The sequence below is a fragment of the Suricata suricatta genome, chromosome 5 (genome assembly GCF_006229205.1).
Source record: "Suricata suricatta isolate VVHF042 chromosome 5, meerkat_22Aug2017_6uvM2_HiC, whole genome shotgun sequence".
NCBI lineage: Eukaryota > Metazoa > Chordata > Mammalia > Carnivora > Herpestidae > Suricata > Suricata suricatta.
Window position 1 is genome coordinate 93,311,191 of NC_043704.1, and position 19,955 is coordinate 93,331,145.

Genomic DNA, 19,955 nt, shown 5'->3' on the forward strand with positions numbered 1-19,955 from the left:
TCTCTCTCTCTCTCTCTCTCTCTCTCTCTCTCTCTCTCAAAAATAAACATTAAAAAAAAAGAATTAGGGTTAGGTGTCTGACTTCAGCTTAGGTCATGATCTCATGGTTCATGAATTTGAGCCCCTGCATCAGGCTCTGTGCTGACAGCTTGGAGCCTGCTTCAGATTCTGTGTTTCCTTCTCTCTCTGCCTCCACCACTTGCGTTCTGTCTCTCTCGCAAAAATAAACTTTTAAAAAATATAGTTTTTTTAAAGTAATTAAAAAAAAAAGACTCTTGTGACCATATTGGGCCCACCTGGATAATCTGGGTTCGTCACCTGCTTTAAGGCCAGCTGATTAGCAACCTTAATTCCCTTTTGCTGTGAACATGCCATATTCACAGGCTTTGAGATGAGAACATGGGCATCTTTGGGGGCTATTATTCTGCCTACCATAGAAAGATTCACAATTCCTGAAATGAGACACTTTTTAAAATACAAACCAAAAAGGAAAAGACAGATAAACCCAACTGCATTAAAATTCAGAACTTTATTCATTAAAAAGCACTATAAAGAGGATAAAAAGATAAACCATAAGCTGAAAAAAGGATATTTGCAACACAAGATTCACAACCTATAAAATACTACTGTAAATCAGTAAGAAAAGACAATATCCAAAGGAAAATGGGCAAAAGAATTGTATAGACATGTCACCAAAGAGGACATACCTGAGGCCCATAAACATAGGGAAGATGTTCATCCTCACTAATATGACACAAAGAACAGCCTTTAAAAATACTATTTGGCGAAACTGTAAAAGTTGGACAAGCCACATGTTGACAAGGAGCACTAGTGAACTCCCACACACGCACACCAGGAAGCGGCCCACTACACAGAGCGTTAAGTGTGCACCGTAGGGAAACACTGAAAACAACCCGAACATCCATCAACAGCAGAATGAATAAATAAGTCCTGCTGTGCTCATTCAAGGAAAATAATGCATTGCGATTAAACACAGATAAATCCCGAAGGCACACTATTGAATAAAAGAAGCAAGTCTCAAAAGATTATCTACATATGGATACATGCAAATTGTACATATATGTATATTTAACTTATACATATGTTTGCATATAGTCTCTGTATTTTACTATATTTCACAATGTTTCAAATGTGTCCTAAAAGCAGACCTAGAAAAGGTCATTCTCTAAAAGCTGAGTGGTTGTGGGGCACCTGGGCGGCTCTGTCGGTTAAGTGGCTGAGTCATGATTTCAGCTCAAGTCATGATTTCACGGTCCGTGAAATCAAGCCCACGTCAGATTCTGTGCTGATCACGTGGAGCCTGCTTGAGATTCTGTCTCTCTCCCTCTGTCTCTGCCCCTTCCTCACTCATGCTTTCTCACTCTCTCTCTCAAAATAAGTAAATAAGCTTTAAAAAAAAAACATTATAGAGCAGTTTATAGATTAGTAAATTCTTTCATATAGTCTTCCTTAGTTCTCACTAGAACCCTACAAGATCTCTATTAGGATCTCAATTTATGAAAGATCAAATTAAAACTGGAAAAGATTAAGTGACTTTTTCCAAATTAATATGGGGCCAACTGTGAAGCCCAAGGATATGGCTACAAATTTTGCAGCATAATCAAAATGTAATTACAGGTTCACTTTGTGGACCAAAGTGTTTTGATGGTTCCCACCTTACAGAGCTCCAGTAGTGATCCCAAACTTCTATGAAGTGCTTGCTCCATCCTTTCTTTGTCACCCAGGGTCCCCATGGGACCACCATTCACATCCATTGTTATCATAGATTTCCCTATTAACTACATGACAGTATTGTGGCAAATGGCGGTAAAATCTCTTTAGGAAGGCCCAGCTTTGTGTCATGTACAACATGCTGCCAGTTGGGCTCAGGGCAGGGCTACTGTCACCTTACACCCCAACTGTCCCCGTCACAGAGGGGAGCCTCTGCTCCTTTTCAGTCCAACCCTTCTGCTCCATGTCTGCAGAAGTAGTGGCCTGTGTGACTAGGGGAAGAGGAAGAGAAAGTATCAGGTTCCTTCTGTAGTTTGTAGGACACTGCAAGGATCCCAAAACATGAATCCATAGTGATGAATGCAGAAAAACGTGCTGGGGTTTCTGAATACACAGCAGAAGAGTGGAGAAAGCACAGGTTGAACTAATATTAAAATACTTGCCCTTCACATGTGAAAGTCAACATTCTCAGCTCATTTGGATTTAATAATAGAATGGAAAGAAGTTGATAGAAGCTGTCGGCATGCCACACAAATCAGGCAAGAGAATATTAAACCCAGAGACACCACTGAGAATCCGTGTTTGAGAGTGGACTCTGTCGATTGTGAGGCTACTTTGGGGGTTTTGACATTCATAAGTATATGATCATGAGTTAAGTAATCAGACTCTGCAGAGTCTGATTCTTAAGTATAAAAGCTGACTGGGCTGGACTGGTGTGTCTTTTCTCTTTGTGTGCCTAATGATTATATCAGTTAGAATCCTTTGAGCCACCAGATGGAAAATCCAGCTAGAGTTGTGTGAAACAATAAGGAAAATGTATTATTACACACACCAGAAGGTAAGAAAGTTGGCTAGTTCAGTGACTTGAAGACCCAGAGTTTTTCTTCATTCTGCTCTGCTATCTTCAACTTATCTGCATGTTCCCTATTGGTTATAAAATGGCTGCTGCAGCTCCTGGAATTATGTCTTCATCCAACATTCAAACCAAAATATCCAAAGCCTGGAAGAGACCACATTCCAGGCTGCTATCTGTTTATAAGAAGGAGATAAACTTTCTCAGAAGCCCCTGCAGGCTTTTCTTCATGTCACTCTGGCTTCAGTCCTGTCAAGTGCCCATTCCTAAGCCAATCATGTGCAAAAATCATGAAATTACCAGGGCCGGCTTTGACTTATCAAGACTCATGCCTGGGTTAGAGTGGGCTTCCTCTTCCTAAAACTCAGCATCTCTTCATAACTTGAGCAAAATTGAGATTTTCTTAGCAGGGAAGAATTGAGTGGAGCCGCGTCTGCCATGATGAGAACATTGTTCCGTGTCACTGTTTGTACTTCTAGGCTCTGCCAACATAAACGACCGAAGCATGCTAGGGAAGCGTGACAGTGAAATGGCTGTCATTGTGCAAGACACAGAGACAGTCCCTTCGGTAATGGATGGAGAAGAGTACCAGGCTGGCCGATTCGCCCGCGGACTCCGGCTGCAGTGCTTCAGGTGGGCCGTCCAAAGCCGGGTCCCTCTTACCTGGTTTCACCATGGTGGGTGCTGGGACCCAGCCCCGCCTCCCGCCCTGGGCACTCATATCATCCCCAGATTCTTAGTCTAAAACAGTGGCTCCCAGAGTGTGGGATGGGGATCACCAGTAGTGTTAGAAATGACTTTATGTGAGGCATAGACATTTTCTATTTTAATCATTTTTTATTACTATTTTTTGAGAGATAGAGAATTAAGTGGGGGAGAGGCAAAGGGAAGAGGGAGAGAGCACCCAGAGTGGAGCCTGACATGGGGCTCAAACTCACAACCCTGGGATCATGACCTGAGCTGAAATCAAGAGTCAGATGCTCAATCCACTGAGCCAACCAGGTACCTCTGCTTTTATTATTTTTGTGGGTAATTGAGGAAAACTAGCATTTTAAATTTATTCATTGATTTAAGACCAGGCTGGGTCAACCCATCTTGTGTCTATTTAAGTTTTTTAAAGTAAGTCAATTTTTTAAAATTGTAATAGTCCCAATACTACAGGGATGTAATAAAAATTATTAAAGGAGGATGCCAGTGACTACTGATGGTGGAGTGTGGAAACTTCAGCTCCAGACCTGAAAGATTCCTGATCTCTTCCAGGAAGATGTGAGATTTAAACTAATCTGTGGTCAAGCTCAGAGAACACTGGGCTGGGAAGCAAGGGCTGTTTGCTTCTACATGAGTCTGTTCACTGGGTGAATGTTTCTGAGAACTTTCTTGGGCTCAGCTCTACCTGGTCCCACCTCAGCCCCTTTAGTCTTGGTGGGCTGAGTGATCTAATAGAGCCTAGCTCAGATCCTGTCACTCTGCTCATGGTCGACAGAAGACCCGGACCACTCTTCCATCCCAAGGCTTACTGTGAAAGTAAGCCCACGGTTCCGTGACTCTGGAGCTGTATCTGCCGGGATGGGTTTTCACTGTGGCCTCCATGGCGAGCTGTGCTGAGCCTCCCTGATTCAGCTGTAAGCTGCTTGGGGAAAGCTCCCCGCACAGTAGGCTTCACAGCGCCGCTGTTTTAAGTTCTCTGGCACGAATGGTTGAGCTTGCAAACAGGGTCGCTTGCACATAGGCGCATAATGAGCACTTCCCTCCCTGCACACGCTGGCCGCCACTCCCTCCGCACCTCGCAGGCCAGGTTCTGGCCTTTGAGAAGCAAGATAAGCTTGAGCTCCGGACCCGGGTCATTCTGTTCTTCTCTGTCCCAAGGAGCTCAGCAAATCCATCCCTCAAAATCTGACTGTCAATACTTCACAGTTGTTATTGCCTTTGTTACTGTTTTGCTAGTAAGATTTTTTTCCCCAAACCATTGATATTTCAATTAGCTTCTAATGTTAATTTGTTTTGTTTAGTGGGGAAGAGATTAAAATTAGTACCCTGTAAATCAATCCATTGATTGCCTACTCCAGCATATATGAGGAAGCAAATGTTTCTTCGTGTAAGCTAGAAATAAATGTCTTTTCAGTTTCATGAGAACTGAAGTATTGTCTCAAAAGTGGTGAGCTTCTTTGTAACTCTCGAATGTAAAATTGTAAAGGTGTAGGTGGTTCTGGTTACAACATATTTTTCTTGCAGAAAATTTGGCAAATACAATGAAGAAATAACAAAATTAAATTCACTGGGTGCCTGGGTGGCTCTGTCAGTTAAGCGTTTCTTTGGCTCAGGTCATGATCTCATGGTTCCTGAGTTTGAACCTTGCATCCGGCTGTCAGCATAGAGCCCGCTTCGCATCCTTTCTCCCCTTCTCTCTCTGCCCCTCCTCCATGCGTGCTCACTCGCATGCTCTCTCTTTCTCTCTCTCTCTCAAAAATAAACATTTAAGGGGCGCCTGGGTAGCTCAGTTGGTTAAGCCTCCGGCTTCGGCTCAAGTCAGATCTCATGTTCATGGGTTCGAGCCCCATGTCGGGCTCTCTGCTGACAGCTACCTCAGAGCCTGGAGCCTGCTTCCGGTTCTGTGTCTCCTTCTCTCTCTGCCCCTCCCCCTCTCATGCTCTGTCTCTCTCTGTATTAAAATAAATAAAACATTAAAAAAATTTAAAAAATAAACATTTTAAAAAATTAATCTGTAATCCCACTGCCCAGAGCTAGCAATTTTAACATCTGCTCTATATCATTCCACTTTGTTCTGTGCATATACATTACGATTCTGTATTTCTTTATTTCTTTCTTAAAACGTAATTAGAATCTTACAGTCCTATGAAGTTCTTTATTATTTAAATAATGCTACACACACTTTTCTGTGTCATTAACTATTCCTCTATAACATTTAATGATGCACTGTATTACATCATATGAGTATGCCATAATTCCTTTACATAATAATACCTCGTTGAGAGGCAGATTTTTCACAGATATAAAAAAGTGGTACAGGGTGGCCTGGCTGGCCCAGTCGTGGAGCCTGTGACCCTTGATCTCAGGATTGACAGCTCAAGCCTCACGTTGGGTACAGAGATCACTTAAAAATAAAATCTTTAAAATAAATAAATAAGGTGGTATTTTCATAGATAGCATCTGATTTACCTTCTTAATTGTTTCCTGAACTAGATCCTAAGTGTGGAATTTCTAATCAAAGGAAGTGTGCTGTTTTCTTTACTGTCTAACTTCTTGCTGTATCATTAGTAATGCTTTAGAGGGCTCATTCCTCCGGTCTTTACCATCACTGAGTTCTATTTTATTTATTCTTTGACAATTTGTTGGAGTTCAAATGGAATTTCACTATTTTAATTTGCATTTTTTGAGGGTTTTAAAAAATGCATTCATTAGCCATATTGTTCTTGTAATTGTTCTGTTGGAAATTACCTAGCCTATTCATGTCCTTTGCCCATTTTGTTGGAATGTTTCCCTTTCTTTGAATGATTTGTAAGTAATGTGAGTATAGAAGATGCTAATTCTTTTGCCACATTGGTTGCAAATCTGATCTATCAATTGCCTTTGAATCATATTTTGAGTATCTGGGGGAAACTTCAGTTCTTGTTAATTAAATCTAAGGGTTTTTTTTCCTCCTTTTCTTGCATGCTTTATGGTTTTCCCAACCCAATATCAAATATTATATGTTCTCTGAGTTCTTCTTTGACACTGCTTTTTACATTTCACCTCTGCAACTTATTTTAATGTAAGAAATGAGATAGGGACTTTTAACTTTCCCTACAACCTACGAATTGATCCAGAACTAAATGAGTGCAGTGCTCTCTGCTGCTGTTACATGCAGTGCCTCCTGAGGATACACCGCATGGCCGTAAACCCCGACTTGACCTCAGGTCCCTCGGTTACATGTCATGTAGTTTGCTTACCTGTCCCAGCGTGACCCTGCTGTCGTTGTAGCTGGCACTGTAATACTGCTTCTTGCCACCCCACTTCCCAAGTCAGTATTCTTTGGGAGAATAATCTTGGCGACTCTTAAACATTCACTCTTCCACATGAACTTGAGAATTACTTATTCACATTCTCGTCAGATTTTTTGTTGAGGACACAGTAGATTTATAATGGACAGACTCATAATGTTGAGTCATCCTTCTGAAGAATAATGTATAAGCTTCAGCTTATTCAAATTCTTTTAGAATGTTTCTTTAATGAAGCTCTAGGGTTTTCATTATTGGGGGCATTGCTCTTCAGTAATCATTAGAGTTTTATTTTAATTTTTTAATGCTGATCCCATACATTTCATGTTAAACATATTCTTAGGTGCTTTTCTTTCTCTCACAATTTTCAAACTGTCCTAGAGAAGCCATTGTTCTTGAACAATCATTTTCACGCTGCCCCAGTGGCAAACACAGATAATATATTATAAAGCACTACAAAAAAAACCTTGTGTCCTTGTGTTGATTTTATTAGGAAATGTTCTCAAAGATAATATTGGGGCCTAGAGCACAGCCATTTTCTTACCAGAAAAAAATAAAAAAAGCAGCTTCCATCCATTCTCCATCTGGGTTATTTTTGAATAGAAATAGAGAGACACATTTCAATGTGAAATCAATTCTAAATAGAGTCAAACATCAGGGTACTGCACTGAATGTCACAACCATGTGATGAACAGTTCATTAAGTCCTAGAAAATTATCCAATTTTACAGATATAACCATCACCCAACAGGAACCATTATCCACACAAGTAGAACTCAGACTCATTTAAAGGGATAGATGTGAGGAATAGAAAGAACGGGAACTATTTTCTGCAGTTTTCCTCCTGTCCCACTGATGCATAAGCGGACATTAAATAATTCCCATGATACACACCAGCATTAAATGAGACTAGATTTCTGTCAAACCTTAGTCCTCAAAAGAATATCCAGAATACTTCATAGTATTTTTACTGTGCATTTTAATATAAATCACTTATAATTAAGAAACTGACAAGAAAAATAATTACTAAAAATGATCTGTTATAGACTTACTTAAACATGTATTCTCCAAACAAACTCTTAATTGATAACTTGGTGGACACATTGTGTCACCTCTTGTTTTAATTTAAAAGCAAAGTCACAGAAATATTCTTCTGACTAAGTTTTCAGTGAGTGATATCTGATCCCCATCAAAGTATTATTGTAAGTGATATATTGTCATAACTCACCCTGTCTTTCAATGTGATGCAGTCACATTTTACTTTGGGGCTTAGTGACCAGCCAGCATCTGCGTGCAAACATCATCACTTAGATCCTTTTTTCAGAAGTTATTCCTGTATAGTCTGAAGGAGATATTATTTGAGGTAGAAACAAAATTTTGAGGTTATAAAACCCTTAACATCCTAGTGAGCCCATAGTGCCAAATCCATTTATTTTATAGAATTTTTATACGGTGGGAAAAGTACAGACTGAAACTAAAAAGAGATGTCCTTTTATCCCCGTACACCCGGCTGAGCTTTCCCAGAAGTTAATAATGTTGGCGCTGGCTGGGGAGCAGATGCACAAATACAGCACATGTGCCAGACAGCCTTTCTGGAAGTCAATTCCAATTCTAAAATTTCTCCTGGTGAAGTCATCATACAAATTTACAAAGTATTCTACATGATGAACAAATTATGTTCATTGTAAAATTGTTCACCATAATGAAAAGTTGGAAACCATCCAAAAGGTCATAATAAAATAATTGGTTCAAGAAATTTCACATGATGGGACTTTGCCATCATTAAAAATGATGACGCAGGGGCGCCTGGGTGGCTCAGTGGGTTAAGCATCTGACTTTTGACTTCAGCTCAGGTCCTGATCTCCTCGTCCGTGAGCTCCAGCCACACATCAGGCTCTGTGCTGACAGCATGGAGCCTGCTTGGAATTCTGTCTCTTTCTCTGCCCCTCCCCAGCTTGCTCTCTGTCTCTCTCTCAAAATAAATAAATTTTTTTTAAACATTAAAAAATGATGATGTAAGTCTACATTTGTTTAAATACAGAGAGGGTTACAATAGATGACCTCCACACTGTTGAATCCAATGGTCAGATCTCATCTGACCTTGACACAGTTCCTGATGCACTTCATGTGGTTCTGGGACACAACCTCCTTGCTTTTCTCCAGGGTCCCTGGCTGTTCCTCCTTTTCCCCACCATGGAGGCACACCAGGTCCTATCCTCACTCCTTTGGTAAACTAAGTTAAGGTCCTATGGCTTTATAAATATAAATATAAGGACAATTCTCAAATTTCTATGTCCAGCCAGGCCCTGTCTCCCAAACTCCAGATTCGTTTCTCCAGCTGCCTACTTTGCATTACCATGTGAATGTTTAATGGGAGTCTCAACAGGTTCAAAATCGAATTCCTGGTCTTCTCCCACCAGCTGGTCCTACCAACAGAAATGCTCATGTCAACCAATGGCAACTACATTCTTCTGTTGCTCAAGACAAAACCCTTTTCAAAAAAAAAAAGTTTCTTTTAATGTTTATTTTTGAGAGAGAGAGCGAGATGGAGCATGAACTGGGGGAGTGGCAGAGAGAGAGGGATCCAAAGCAGGCTCCAGACTGAGCTGTCAGCACAGAGCCTGACACGGAGCTCGAACTCACAAACTGCAAGATCATGACCTGAGCCAAAGTCCCTGAGCTGAAGTCAGACACTTTATCGACTAAGCCAACTTGGGTCCCCAAGCCAAAAACCCTTTTAAACGTCCCTGATTTTCACTTTTTCTCACATCGTACAACTACTCTGTCAGTAAAACCTAGTGGCTCTACCTGTGTCTCCACTGCCCAGGCCACCATCATCTCTCACCTAGACTACTGCAGGAATGCCTACGTGGCCCCCCTGTTGCAACCATTGCCCCGCACTGTCTGTTCTCAGTACAACAGCCATGTTTTCAGATGTCAATCAGGTCCTGCCACTTCTCTGCTCAAGTGTCTGCAACCTGTCCCAGTGTCTTTGGTTTTCATTTCTGTACCCTAGAGTTTGGCATTGTTCTTGGCCCAACAGAAGGAAGGAAAGGGCTAAGGGAGAGAGGGAGGAGAAACAAATACTTCACTGTGGTTCAAAGCACAGGTTTTGGAGTCAGGTGGTCTGGAGTCCCACATCTACAGCTTACCACCTGTATGACCTTGAACAAGTTACTTACCCTCTATGTGCCTTAGTTCCCTTATTTGTAAAAGGAAGATAATAATAGTTCCTTTTTTATAAAATTGTTGAGGATTTACTGAGACGGTTCTTGGAAAGGGCTTAGCACATTTGCTGGTCCGTGTTTTGAATGCTAACCTAGCCCCCAAGGCTTGAACCCCCTTAGGCCAAATTCCAAGGATTCTCTTGGACCTAATTAAGGTCTTTCATTCTATCCAATAGTTAGGGCTTTCAAGCATCATAACAACTTCGGTTTTGTTTTGTTTTGTTCTGCAACTAAGGTTTTACACACACAGTTTTAATGACCTCTTTGATTTTCTTAAAAAAAATGGACTTCTATGGTTGAGTGCCTGAATTACATTACTATTAGAAACAATGCCTGCAGCAAATTTCTTTATTTCAGTTATTCATTTCTCTGAGTTACTCATTTCAGAGGGCTTTTGTATTTCAGGGTCGTCCTTGGCTATCTTTCTGACACAAGTGAAAACATTCAGGATCCAGTGAGTGACAAATTCTTCAAGGAGGTATGGGTTGCAACGGCAGCTCGAAATGCTACAATTTATGATAAGGTGAGGTTTGCAGATCACCCCCACCTTTTTAAATTGAATCACATCACAAAGGCACATCATTATTTCTGCATATTATTGGGACAGAGTAGTCTTAAGTGTAAAAAAGACTGGTACATTTCCAAGTTGTAATAAAATACCTCTTTATAGATATTGAGAAACAGAACCAAAAAGTATCATGGATTATGGTTTAGAAGAGACATTAGTGGCATTCTGATCTCTCACCCGACTCTGGGATTCCATCATGGGCATCCTTAGCAGGTGATTAACCCAGTCTTTGTACATGTCTAGTGACAAAGACGAAAGGAGCAGAGGGATCATAGAATGAGTCAGACCAGGGTTCAATCCAGCTCACCTACTTGCTGGTGATATAACTTTGTGTGTAGTGATTTGACTTTATGAGCCCTCCTTTATTATTCTATAAACTGGGAGGGATAGGGTGGCTATGAAAATAAAGAACGGTCTTTTATATGCAGTTAGCACATAGTGCATCGTAAATGGTATCCATCCTTATGATGAAACTTACTAATAATGAAACACTTCCTCTGTTGGACAGCTCTCCTTTCAGAAGGGTGTTTTAAAACCAGCTCCATATGTTAGGGAAGCCAAATGTATCTTTTGGTGAGTTTCATCCACAGGTTATGATAAAAAAAAATGTGCATGAGTTAAGAGGGGTCCAACAGTGGAACAGGTTACTTCATGAAGTAGCCAGCTTTCTGTCAGAGACCATATTCAAGCTGAGATCCACTGACCATCTATCAGAAATTGCCTAAGAATGTGTTCTTCTTCATGACTGCCAGAGTCCCTTCCAGCATGGAGAATTCATCATTCCTAATGAAACATGACAATCTACATAGCCTTATTTCATACTGAGGACTCAGGGCCATGAGTCAAATAGGTCATGTGCATGGCGTCTTTTATAATGTAATTTTTAAAATGCAGTACACAACCTTGTTTGGATCCTGGATTGGGGGAATGGTGGGAAGAAGCTATAAAAATCATTTAGGGAATAATAGGAAGCATACAAATACAGACTACATCTTAGAGTTACTCTTACTCTATAGAGGTGATTTTCTGAGGTGTGAGAATATTGTAGTTATATAGGTGCATTCTTATCTTTAATACATGCTGAAGTATTCAGGAGGGAAGTATTGTGATACATGAAGCTCATTTTCAATGAGCAAAGTAAGTGTACAACTGATAACTTTAAGAGAAGTACAGATATGAACATTTTTGAAAATAAAAAGCTAAGAGAAAATGTAACATGCCATTTTCCTCTTAGACCAGAACCTCCAGTGAAATTTGGGGAATTATTATCCATTATCCATATTATCCAAAAACTTAACCTTAATGTGGAATAATATCAGTGGAATTCCTGTACCGCTAGCTTGTCTTTATCCTGAGGTCAATGACTCGTGTAGATCATACAGAAGGATCTATCTGCGACTTTTTTTTCCTTGATAGAAACAAATCTAGTAGTTTCTTTGTAGCAAATAAGAGAAGCAATTCTTTAGTCAGGTCTGTGCTGTAACATAAAACTAATACGTACTTCATAAAGCAAAGATTTTGTCTGTCAGAATGAGTATTTTTCCATAAAGGGGATATTTTTTCATGTAAACATATGACTTAGTTTCCTCCCATTTGTGTTTTAATCAGGTATTCCGGTGCCTTCCCAATGATGAAGTACACAATTTACTTCAGTTGAGAGACTTTATTAGCAAGCCCATATTAGCAAAGGAAGATCCCATTAGAGCCGAGGAAGAACTGAAAAAGATCCGTGGGTTCTTGGTGCAATTCCCCTTTTATTTCTTGTCTGAAGAAAGCCTACTGCCTTCCGTTGGAACTAAAGAAGCCATAGTGCCCACAGAGGTTTGGACTTAAGGGTTATGTTTGTTTGCAGCTCAAAGATTTCCACCTTGAAGGGCACACTGCACACACAGTGACTTTCTGGAGACCCTCACCGCCAAATCCAGCCCTGATGCACTCCTGTATCCAACCCACGGGTCCTTTGGATTGGCTGGGCGGGGCTGCGGTCCTACTAATAGGACACTGAAAGTCAGGTGGGCTTTGTAATTCCTCGTGCTTTTCCTTGTGAAATAAGGACTGCATTCTTAATGGAGCATCCGCTCAACAACTTAAACATATACTCAAATTCCACAATGTACACCAAAATGCATTTCCTTTACTAACAAGAATTTATCTGTACCTGTGATCTAGGTGGCCAAAAATTGTCTAAACCTCTTTCTTATCTGATCCTCATTTATGCGGCTGGTGACTGCTGGACCTGCCCTCATTTCATAGTGCATGCAGACACTGTTTGAGACATTGTTTAATAATAGAAGATGTTGTGAGGCTGCTTCCAGGTTCTTCAAGGTTACTTGAGATGCCCCCGCCCATCTGGTCCTGAAGCCGTAGTGTGCACCCACATGACGATGTGGGCCTTATTCCTTTTCAGTTACTGAAGGCACAGGGTAGATGCTATGTACATAGAAGCCCATGTTAGGCACTTCTGATAACATTGACACTATAGATCTTAACGCCACAGAGGAATAGGAAGGAATTAAATTTGGTTATTGAGGCAGAGATTTCACTTTGCCTCGAAAGGCAATGACAAGATATGATCTTTTGATAGGGCCCACCTGATCAAATTTAAAAACATATGTAGGATATTTCATTACACAGCAACTGATAAAACTCCGAGCATGCAGCCTTCGGAAGCCTCCAAGGTGTCAGCAGGGATCTGATTCAGACAAGAGAAGAAGATTTCTCGTAGTCCTGTAAAATGTCCTAATATCCTTAGCTGCTGGATTTATTGAAATTTGAGTTTCTGCATTTGAAAATCAGACCAGTGAATGCATTTTGTCTTTCCAGAGAATCACAGGCTTCATAACTCCTACCACATTAATAAGTAGGAGCCTAACCTGATTTGACATTCAGCTCTCCAGCTGTGTTATCTTCTTTAAGAATAATTAATTGATTGCAAAATATGTGCTGCTTAACTTGCATTATTCAATATACATTAACATTCCACCAGGCTTCCAAAGAGGTTAGGACCTTTATTGATTCACATTGTCCTAGACTATGAATTGTTCTGGAAACCCATTTTTTCCTTTTTGAAAACTAGCATACCCTTTGGTGCACCATAGCTGTAGTTTTACAGAGCAGAACTAGTCTTATAGCCCGAAGCGCTGATGTAGATTCCCAAAAGGACTGTACTCATAAAACATGGTGTGAGGGCATTGATCACTCACGTATGGATTATCTGGGCAGGACCTCATTTGGGCCATTCTTCAAAGAAGCAAGGACCCAATCCATTTTCATGGAGCTAATAGACCAATGGGAAAGGTTAAACAGAAGCACAAAGTCAATAATCTGGGTAGGAAGGAGAGAGTGTCACACTCCCAAAAGGATTTCACAGCCAGAGAACATTTCACCAGTGAGGTAGAACTCTGCTTTATGAATAAATAATTTCTCAGATAGCTGAAGATGGTGAAAAAATGACTTCATTCTATAGCAGCTTAAAGTAAGACATTTGCTATCTATGAAGTTAGATCAGCATTTAAAGTGTTGAGTGTATATGAAATACCTAAGGATTTCCTATAGTTTATTTTTAAATATTTATGTAAACTGTAAAACAGTCAAGACACTGGCTTTTGATTTTGTTCAAAATGTTCCTTTAACACTATGAAAAATAAAAGCCTAATAGCACCCCTCCTCTTTCTAAAAAAATCACATAACCCACCCTCTCCCCATTTTATAGATGAGGAAACTGAGGCCCAGACTGGTTGAAGGACTCAGCTGAGTTTCACTCAACTGAGAGATGGTAGAGGCAGGACTAATGAGATTGCTGTCTGTGGTCCATTGCTGGCCTCTCCCTTGACTTCGTCATTGTCCAGAAGTGAGGAGATGCAGTGAACAGATTTGTGGCAGGATATGTGATATAATGTACGTATGCGCTCATCTGTCTCCCCCTGCTTGAATGTAAGCTCCACGGGGCAGGGACGTTGCTGTGTTTTGTTCATAGTGTATCCACAGAGCCTGGAACAGTACTTGGCACATAGGAGGTGCTTAGTACCTGTTGGGTGAATAAACGAGGTTGAGGGGAGAGCTAATGAAATGACAGATTTATGGAGTCTCGGACAAGAAGTCTTACTGTTGGTTTCTGGGCAACTTTTCCTTCCCCCATCTCAAAGGCAAGATGTTCATCTGCAAAGATGAGGGGCTACCAGCTTTACTTGGGTGGATCTTATGGAAGATTCCACGTAATAATTGCCTATTTGCAATAGCAGCTCACATAGTGCAGCATTCTGCAAAAGTCACATGGGGTGTGGACACGAGGTGTCTTGCACGGCCTAATTACCCATCTTCTTGACACCACTACTACCTAGGATAAGTGCAAATACTTTAACATTACAATATCAGATATCAACTTGAAAAGGCAAATGATTCGAAGCCTTGCAAAGTCTCAGCATTTTATGAATCAGCTCAACATTTTAAACTGACTGTGATCCTCAAAAACACATATAAATGCTGTACCCAATACTCTGATAATTTCTGTAATAATTTTTGTTTTCAACAAGGAAATAACCTCTGATCATACGAAATGAGTGGTAGAAAGTAGAATAGGTAGTAAAGCTGTTCAGGTTGTCCAAGCTTAATTGTTGGAGGATGCTCTATACAGCAGGGCTGGTGCAGGCATCTGCTCTGTAGTAAGTGTCCACTCAGTGATTCGCCTTCTCGGGATATTCTTCATTCTCTGCTCTAACGCATCGTGCAGAGGCTTGGAGAGGTGGCCATTAGATAATTGAGTGGCACATTGTAACACAAAATACTGGTTTTATTTTACTAGTACCTTTGGAAGAAAATTCCATCTGTAGGTTGTTAAAAACAGGAGGAGTTAATCTCTTATATAATAACTTGGGCAATTGTAATATATCATGAACGAACAGTCTCCCAGAGGAAAACAGCAAGCTGAGAAGCCTTGCTGCAGATATAAGCCCTTCTACAAATTTGTGTAGACTTGAAGAACCTGTACTTTTTTCTGTGTCTCCTCACTCCTATTCCTTCAGCCTCTGTCCCCACACAGAGCACCTCCATGCCTCCTTATTATGTATGAACCATTTTAGAGAGCAAGGAAAGGGTTTCCGAAAAAAGCAAAATTATGCCTCTACAACAAATTTTCAGTTTAACTTCTACTTTTAAGTGACTGACAAAATATTATTATTTTTTTAGCAGAGGTAATCATTCTTTTTAACATCCCCAATCTGATGTGGCAGTTGAGCATTTTCCGATGTCTGTCACCCTGTGTAGCAGGGGTAAAGAGGATTCTTCACATCTTTTCATCCCTCTCTACTCTCTCTTCTGTAAAATGAGCAGATGCTAAAGGACTTTAGGTGTGCTTAGGAATAAATGTATTTTTTATTTCCTTGAAGATCCTCTGAGACCAATTACTACTGGCAGTTTGGATGGATTTGGATCCATTTAAAATGGATGAGCCTTGAGAAGTTCTTGAATCTAGAAATTCACTGGAAAGGGAATTCATCAGCATCTCTCAAAAAGTTGCAGGTGAAAAGTCAGGGAATTTATAGCATTTTTTGGGGGGTGGGCAGGTACCAAAAAATGATTCCTAATGGCATTCAGTTCACATGTGAGACAGTAAGGACTCTGAACTAAGATTGGAATCATTCAAGAAAGGAACCAAACATTTTGTCACTTAATTTATAACTATAGGTTATATTCTTTTTTAATTATTAACTTAAAAAACAATTAAATGCAAGATAAATGAAAAGTTTTCATGCTGATCATTTGGATGTTGTAAAGTCAGAGACTCGGATAGCCATTCAAGCAAAATCCAGGCTTACTCTTTCCTATCCCAAGCAACTATAATTGTTCACTTTATTCTAGATAAATGCATGTAGGTGAATGTCACCCTAATTCTGCTCCCCACTAGGAAATAGAACATCATGCCCTCCTAATGTATATTTACTTGGATCCTTCACACAAAATAGTTTGGGCCCAAGGTACTGATCTTCTCCTAAACTGTTCTGAAACTTCATACCGAAGAGTTTGTTACAGTTGGAGCACTTGTCACTGACACAAAAACATACTTGGTGATGAACATCCATTCAGAACATTTTGATGTTCTGGACAGAACTCAAGCTCACAACCTCACCTCTACTGCAGCACTTGGCAAACCAACTGGGGCCTCCTGATTTTGTAAATAAAGTTTTATATGAACACAGCCATGTGCATTCATTTACATGCAGCCATGACCAAATGATCCGCAAATCCTACAGTATTCACCATCTTGAAGAAAAGTCTACTGATCCTTCCTCTAGAGAGAGCAGAGAATATCCAGACAGAGGACCTCAACCATGCAGATTTGGATGAGTGTGAACCTCTTCCATAACAAGGTTTTCAAGTCACTATCTCAGAGCCCAACATATAACAATGGATTTATTTTAAGAACAAGGTCAAGTCCTTTCAAGAATAAAATCACATGGTTTTTGGTTCTGGAAAGAAATGTTGTCAGCTCAAGCAGGCTTCTCCCAGCTGAGCACTTATAGGCATGCATGGTTGACAATGTTTGTAACTGAAGTGTTAAAAAAAATGAGGATGGATAGGCTGACGGATTTGTATTGAATAAGAAATGTGAACTCAGGAGACTCAGTTTCCCCTGAACTTTCCATCTGTGAAGCACTGGAAATGATTCATGTATCCATTCTCTGCCTCACTGCCAAAGCTCTCTATGCCTGGTCCCTTAACTGCTTGTTTTTAAATGTAAATACTCATGAATTAAATAATTAAAATTGTGAAATCAGCAGTGTCCCTTTATTTGAAAACCACATTCCTCATTCTGCACTGGAATTTTTAGAGACAAGGTGCCCAGAGCCTGAGCTTGAGACAGATTATGTGTGTCTGTGGAGTCCTACCCCACACACCAGTTGTGGGTCCCCATGAAGGTCAGCCTCAGAGTCTCAGCATCCTCTGTGACTCCCAGGCCCTCTGTCATCTATGAGGTATGATGATGTAGTGATGTGGTGAATTTCTTTTAAAGGACCAAGACAGGGGCGCCTGTGTGACTCAGTCAGTTGAGCATCTGACTTTGGCTCAGATCATGATCTCACAGTTCATAGGTTCAAGCCCCACATCAGGTTCTGTGTTAATAGTTCAGAGCCTGGAGCCTACTTTGGAATCTGTGTCTCTTTCTCTCTCTGCCCCACCCTCCTCAAAAATAAATAAACAGTAAAAAATTTTTAATTAAAAAAATAAAACATCAAGACTGCTTCCAGTAAGCACATGTAGAGCAAGGCCAGTGGGAGAGCTGGGGTGCATCAGTGAACAAGTCCGACCAGGTGGCCCTTCGTGGTGCCCACATTCCAGTGAGTTGTGAGTGCAGAGTTACTTCCAATCACAAAATAAGAAAGTGCATTTGGGTGCAAGCATGGAAATTCTACCAAGCTGGCAAAACACCAAAAACTAAAATGAAATGGAATACATGTTAGTCTTTGAGGACACCAGAGTAGGAACCAGGAAAGAACAATATTACTACTGCCAACAAATAACTTTGTTGGCCAGGGCCTCTTCTAAGGAAAGAGCCAGGAAAGAACAATCTTACTGCTATCAAGTTTGTTAGCCAGGGCCTCTTCTAAGCACTTTACACTCATTCTGTAGCTTTGTAGCTCCATGACCAGATGTGTTAATGGCCCTGAGGCTGCCCTTGCCCCCTCTTCAAGACTCTGGAGGCTTACATACAATTCCCATATTCGTGAGGTATAGGTGTGGGAATGATCAGCAAACACCAGTGGGAAAAGCATAGGCTTCAGCATTTGAAAGAGCTCACCCCAAAGCTCTACCCTGCCACTTGCCAGGAGTGGGACTCTGAGCAAATAGTCCTCTCGGAGGTCTTCAAATGCAGTTTAAGGCCTCAGTCAGGGAGGCCAGTGAGATACCTGGGTAAAAGCACAGTGCCCCTCACTCAGGAGGTGTTTCTGCTTAAGCTGCAGCAGATGCCTTTCATCCACTTTCTGAAAGTGAGACAGGCCTTCTTGAATGGAGAGGACAACACAGGCCACACCCACATCCATGGTCTGGACTCCTTTCACACTATGAGAAGGTAAGAAAATGATAGTAATTTCCAGATCATTTTATAATGTATAAAAATGTTGAATCACTATGATAAGTATCTGAAAGTAATAGGATCTTGGTTGCCAACTATACTTCAATTTAAAAAAAATAACTAAGAGCCTAGATGTCCATCACCTGATGAATGGATAAAGAAGATGTGGAATATATATACAATGGAATATTACTTGGCAATGAGAAAGAATGAAATGCTGCCATTTGCAGCAATGTGGATGGAACTGGAGAATATTATGCTGAGTGAAATAAGTTATCCAGAGAAAAACAGATGTCCTATGTTCTCACTCATTTATGGAACTTGAGAAACTTAACAGACCATGGAAGAAGGGAAGGAAAAAAATAGTTATAAAGAGAGAGGGAGGGAGGCAACCCATAAGAGACTCTTAAATACAGAGAACAAACTGAGGGTGAATACGGGTGGGAGAGAAAAGACAATGGATCATGGGCATTGAGCAGGGCACTTGTTGGGGTGAGCCGTGGGTATTGTATGTAAGCGATGAACCACAGGAATCTGCCCCAAAAACCAAGAGCACACTGTATACACTGTATGTTAGCTAACTTGTCAGTAAATTATATTTAAAAGATAAAAATAAGAAAACCCAGAAAAAACTAAAATAACTAAAAATAATACTAATTTCTAAGTGGAGGGTCTAAGCTGGAGGGAGGGCAGAAAGAAGTGTCTAAAGGGAGGAAATAATAGTGGCTTTTTCCAAATTCCTCTCATGCTTGCATTGTTTCTCTCCTACATGACGGAAATAAACCAAAAGTCATGAACTGATGCCCTCCAGGCCAAAGAGATAGTAGAGATTTCTTAAATTTGTTTCCACTTTTATTTGGAGAATGATGGTCTCTATTATTCTAAATCTTGCTCTAATCTGAGACAGAGGTTATAAACTCAAGGCTCACAGGCTGCATCAAGCTCATGGGTATATTTATTTGGACCACATAATGTTGTTATTTAAGATTGTGAATTACTTGCTATCTATGAAAATTGAGAGATTTCCCATAACATTTTAGGTTTCTGACTTTTATGCAAAATCTGAATATCTAGGAGCAGTGGGCCACATGGCATCAATTCTTGTTGGAGCCGAACAGCTGTCCCCTTCAGACGAGGCAGGTGCTGTCCAGGTCCCCATGGTCCCCACCATTCCCTCTTGTTAAACCAGGGCCGGGCTTCTGATTTGCTTTGACCAATAGAACATGGCAGCAGTGACATGGTACAGCTTCCAACCCTATGCCCCAAAAGACTACAGCTTCCACTCTTATCCTCCTAAAATGCTGTCACCAAGTGAGGAGAGACCGAGCCAAGAGAGAGGACCCGATGACAGCCAACACCAACTACCTGACATGGGTGTGAGGCCATGCTAGGTCACCCCAACCCGGTCAGACCACCAAAGAAACAAGCAGAAAAACCACTTAGCTGAGCCCAGCCAAAATGGCTGACTCACAGAATTATAACCACGTGAAACAGTCACTGTCATAAGCCCC

General features: G+C 40.7%; 1 protein-coding gene across 4 annotated transcripts in view; it reads left to right on the forward strand.

Moving 5' to 3' along the window:
• PLD1 (phospholipase D1) overlaps positions 1 to 17,145 on the forward strand; it is a 170,006-nt gene extending 152,861 nt beyond the window's left edge. For all 4 annotated transcript variants that reach the window (XM_029939878.1, XM_029939874.1, XM_029939875.1 and 1 more), the window contains 3 exons: positions 3,064 to 3,217; positions 10,211 to 10,328; positions 11,982 to 17,145. In XM_029939878.1, coding sequence (XP_029795738.1) covers positions 3,064 to 3,217; positions 10,211 to 10,328; positions 11,982 to 12,206 — 497 coding nt within the window. In that variant the 3' untranslated portion in view covers positions 12,207 to 17,145. The remainder of the gene's footprint in view (positions 1 to 3,063; positions 3,218 to 10,210; positions 10,329 to 11,981) is intronic.
• The last annotated feature ends 2,810 nt before the right edge of the window (positions 17,146 to 19,955 follow it).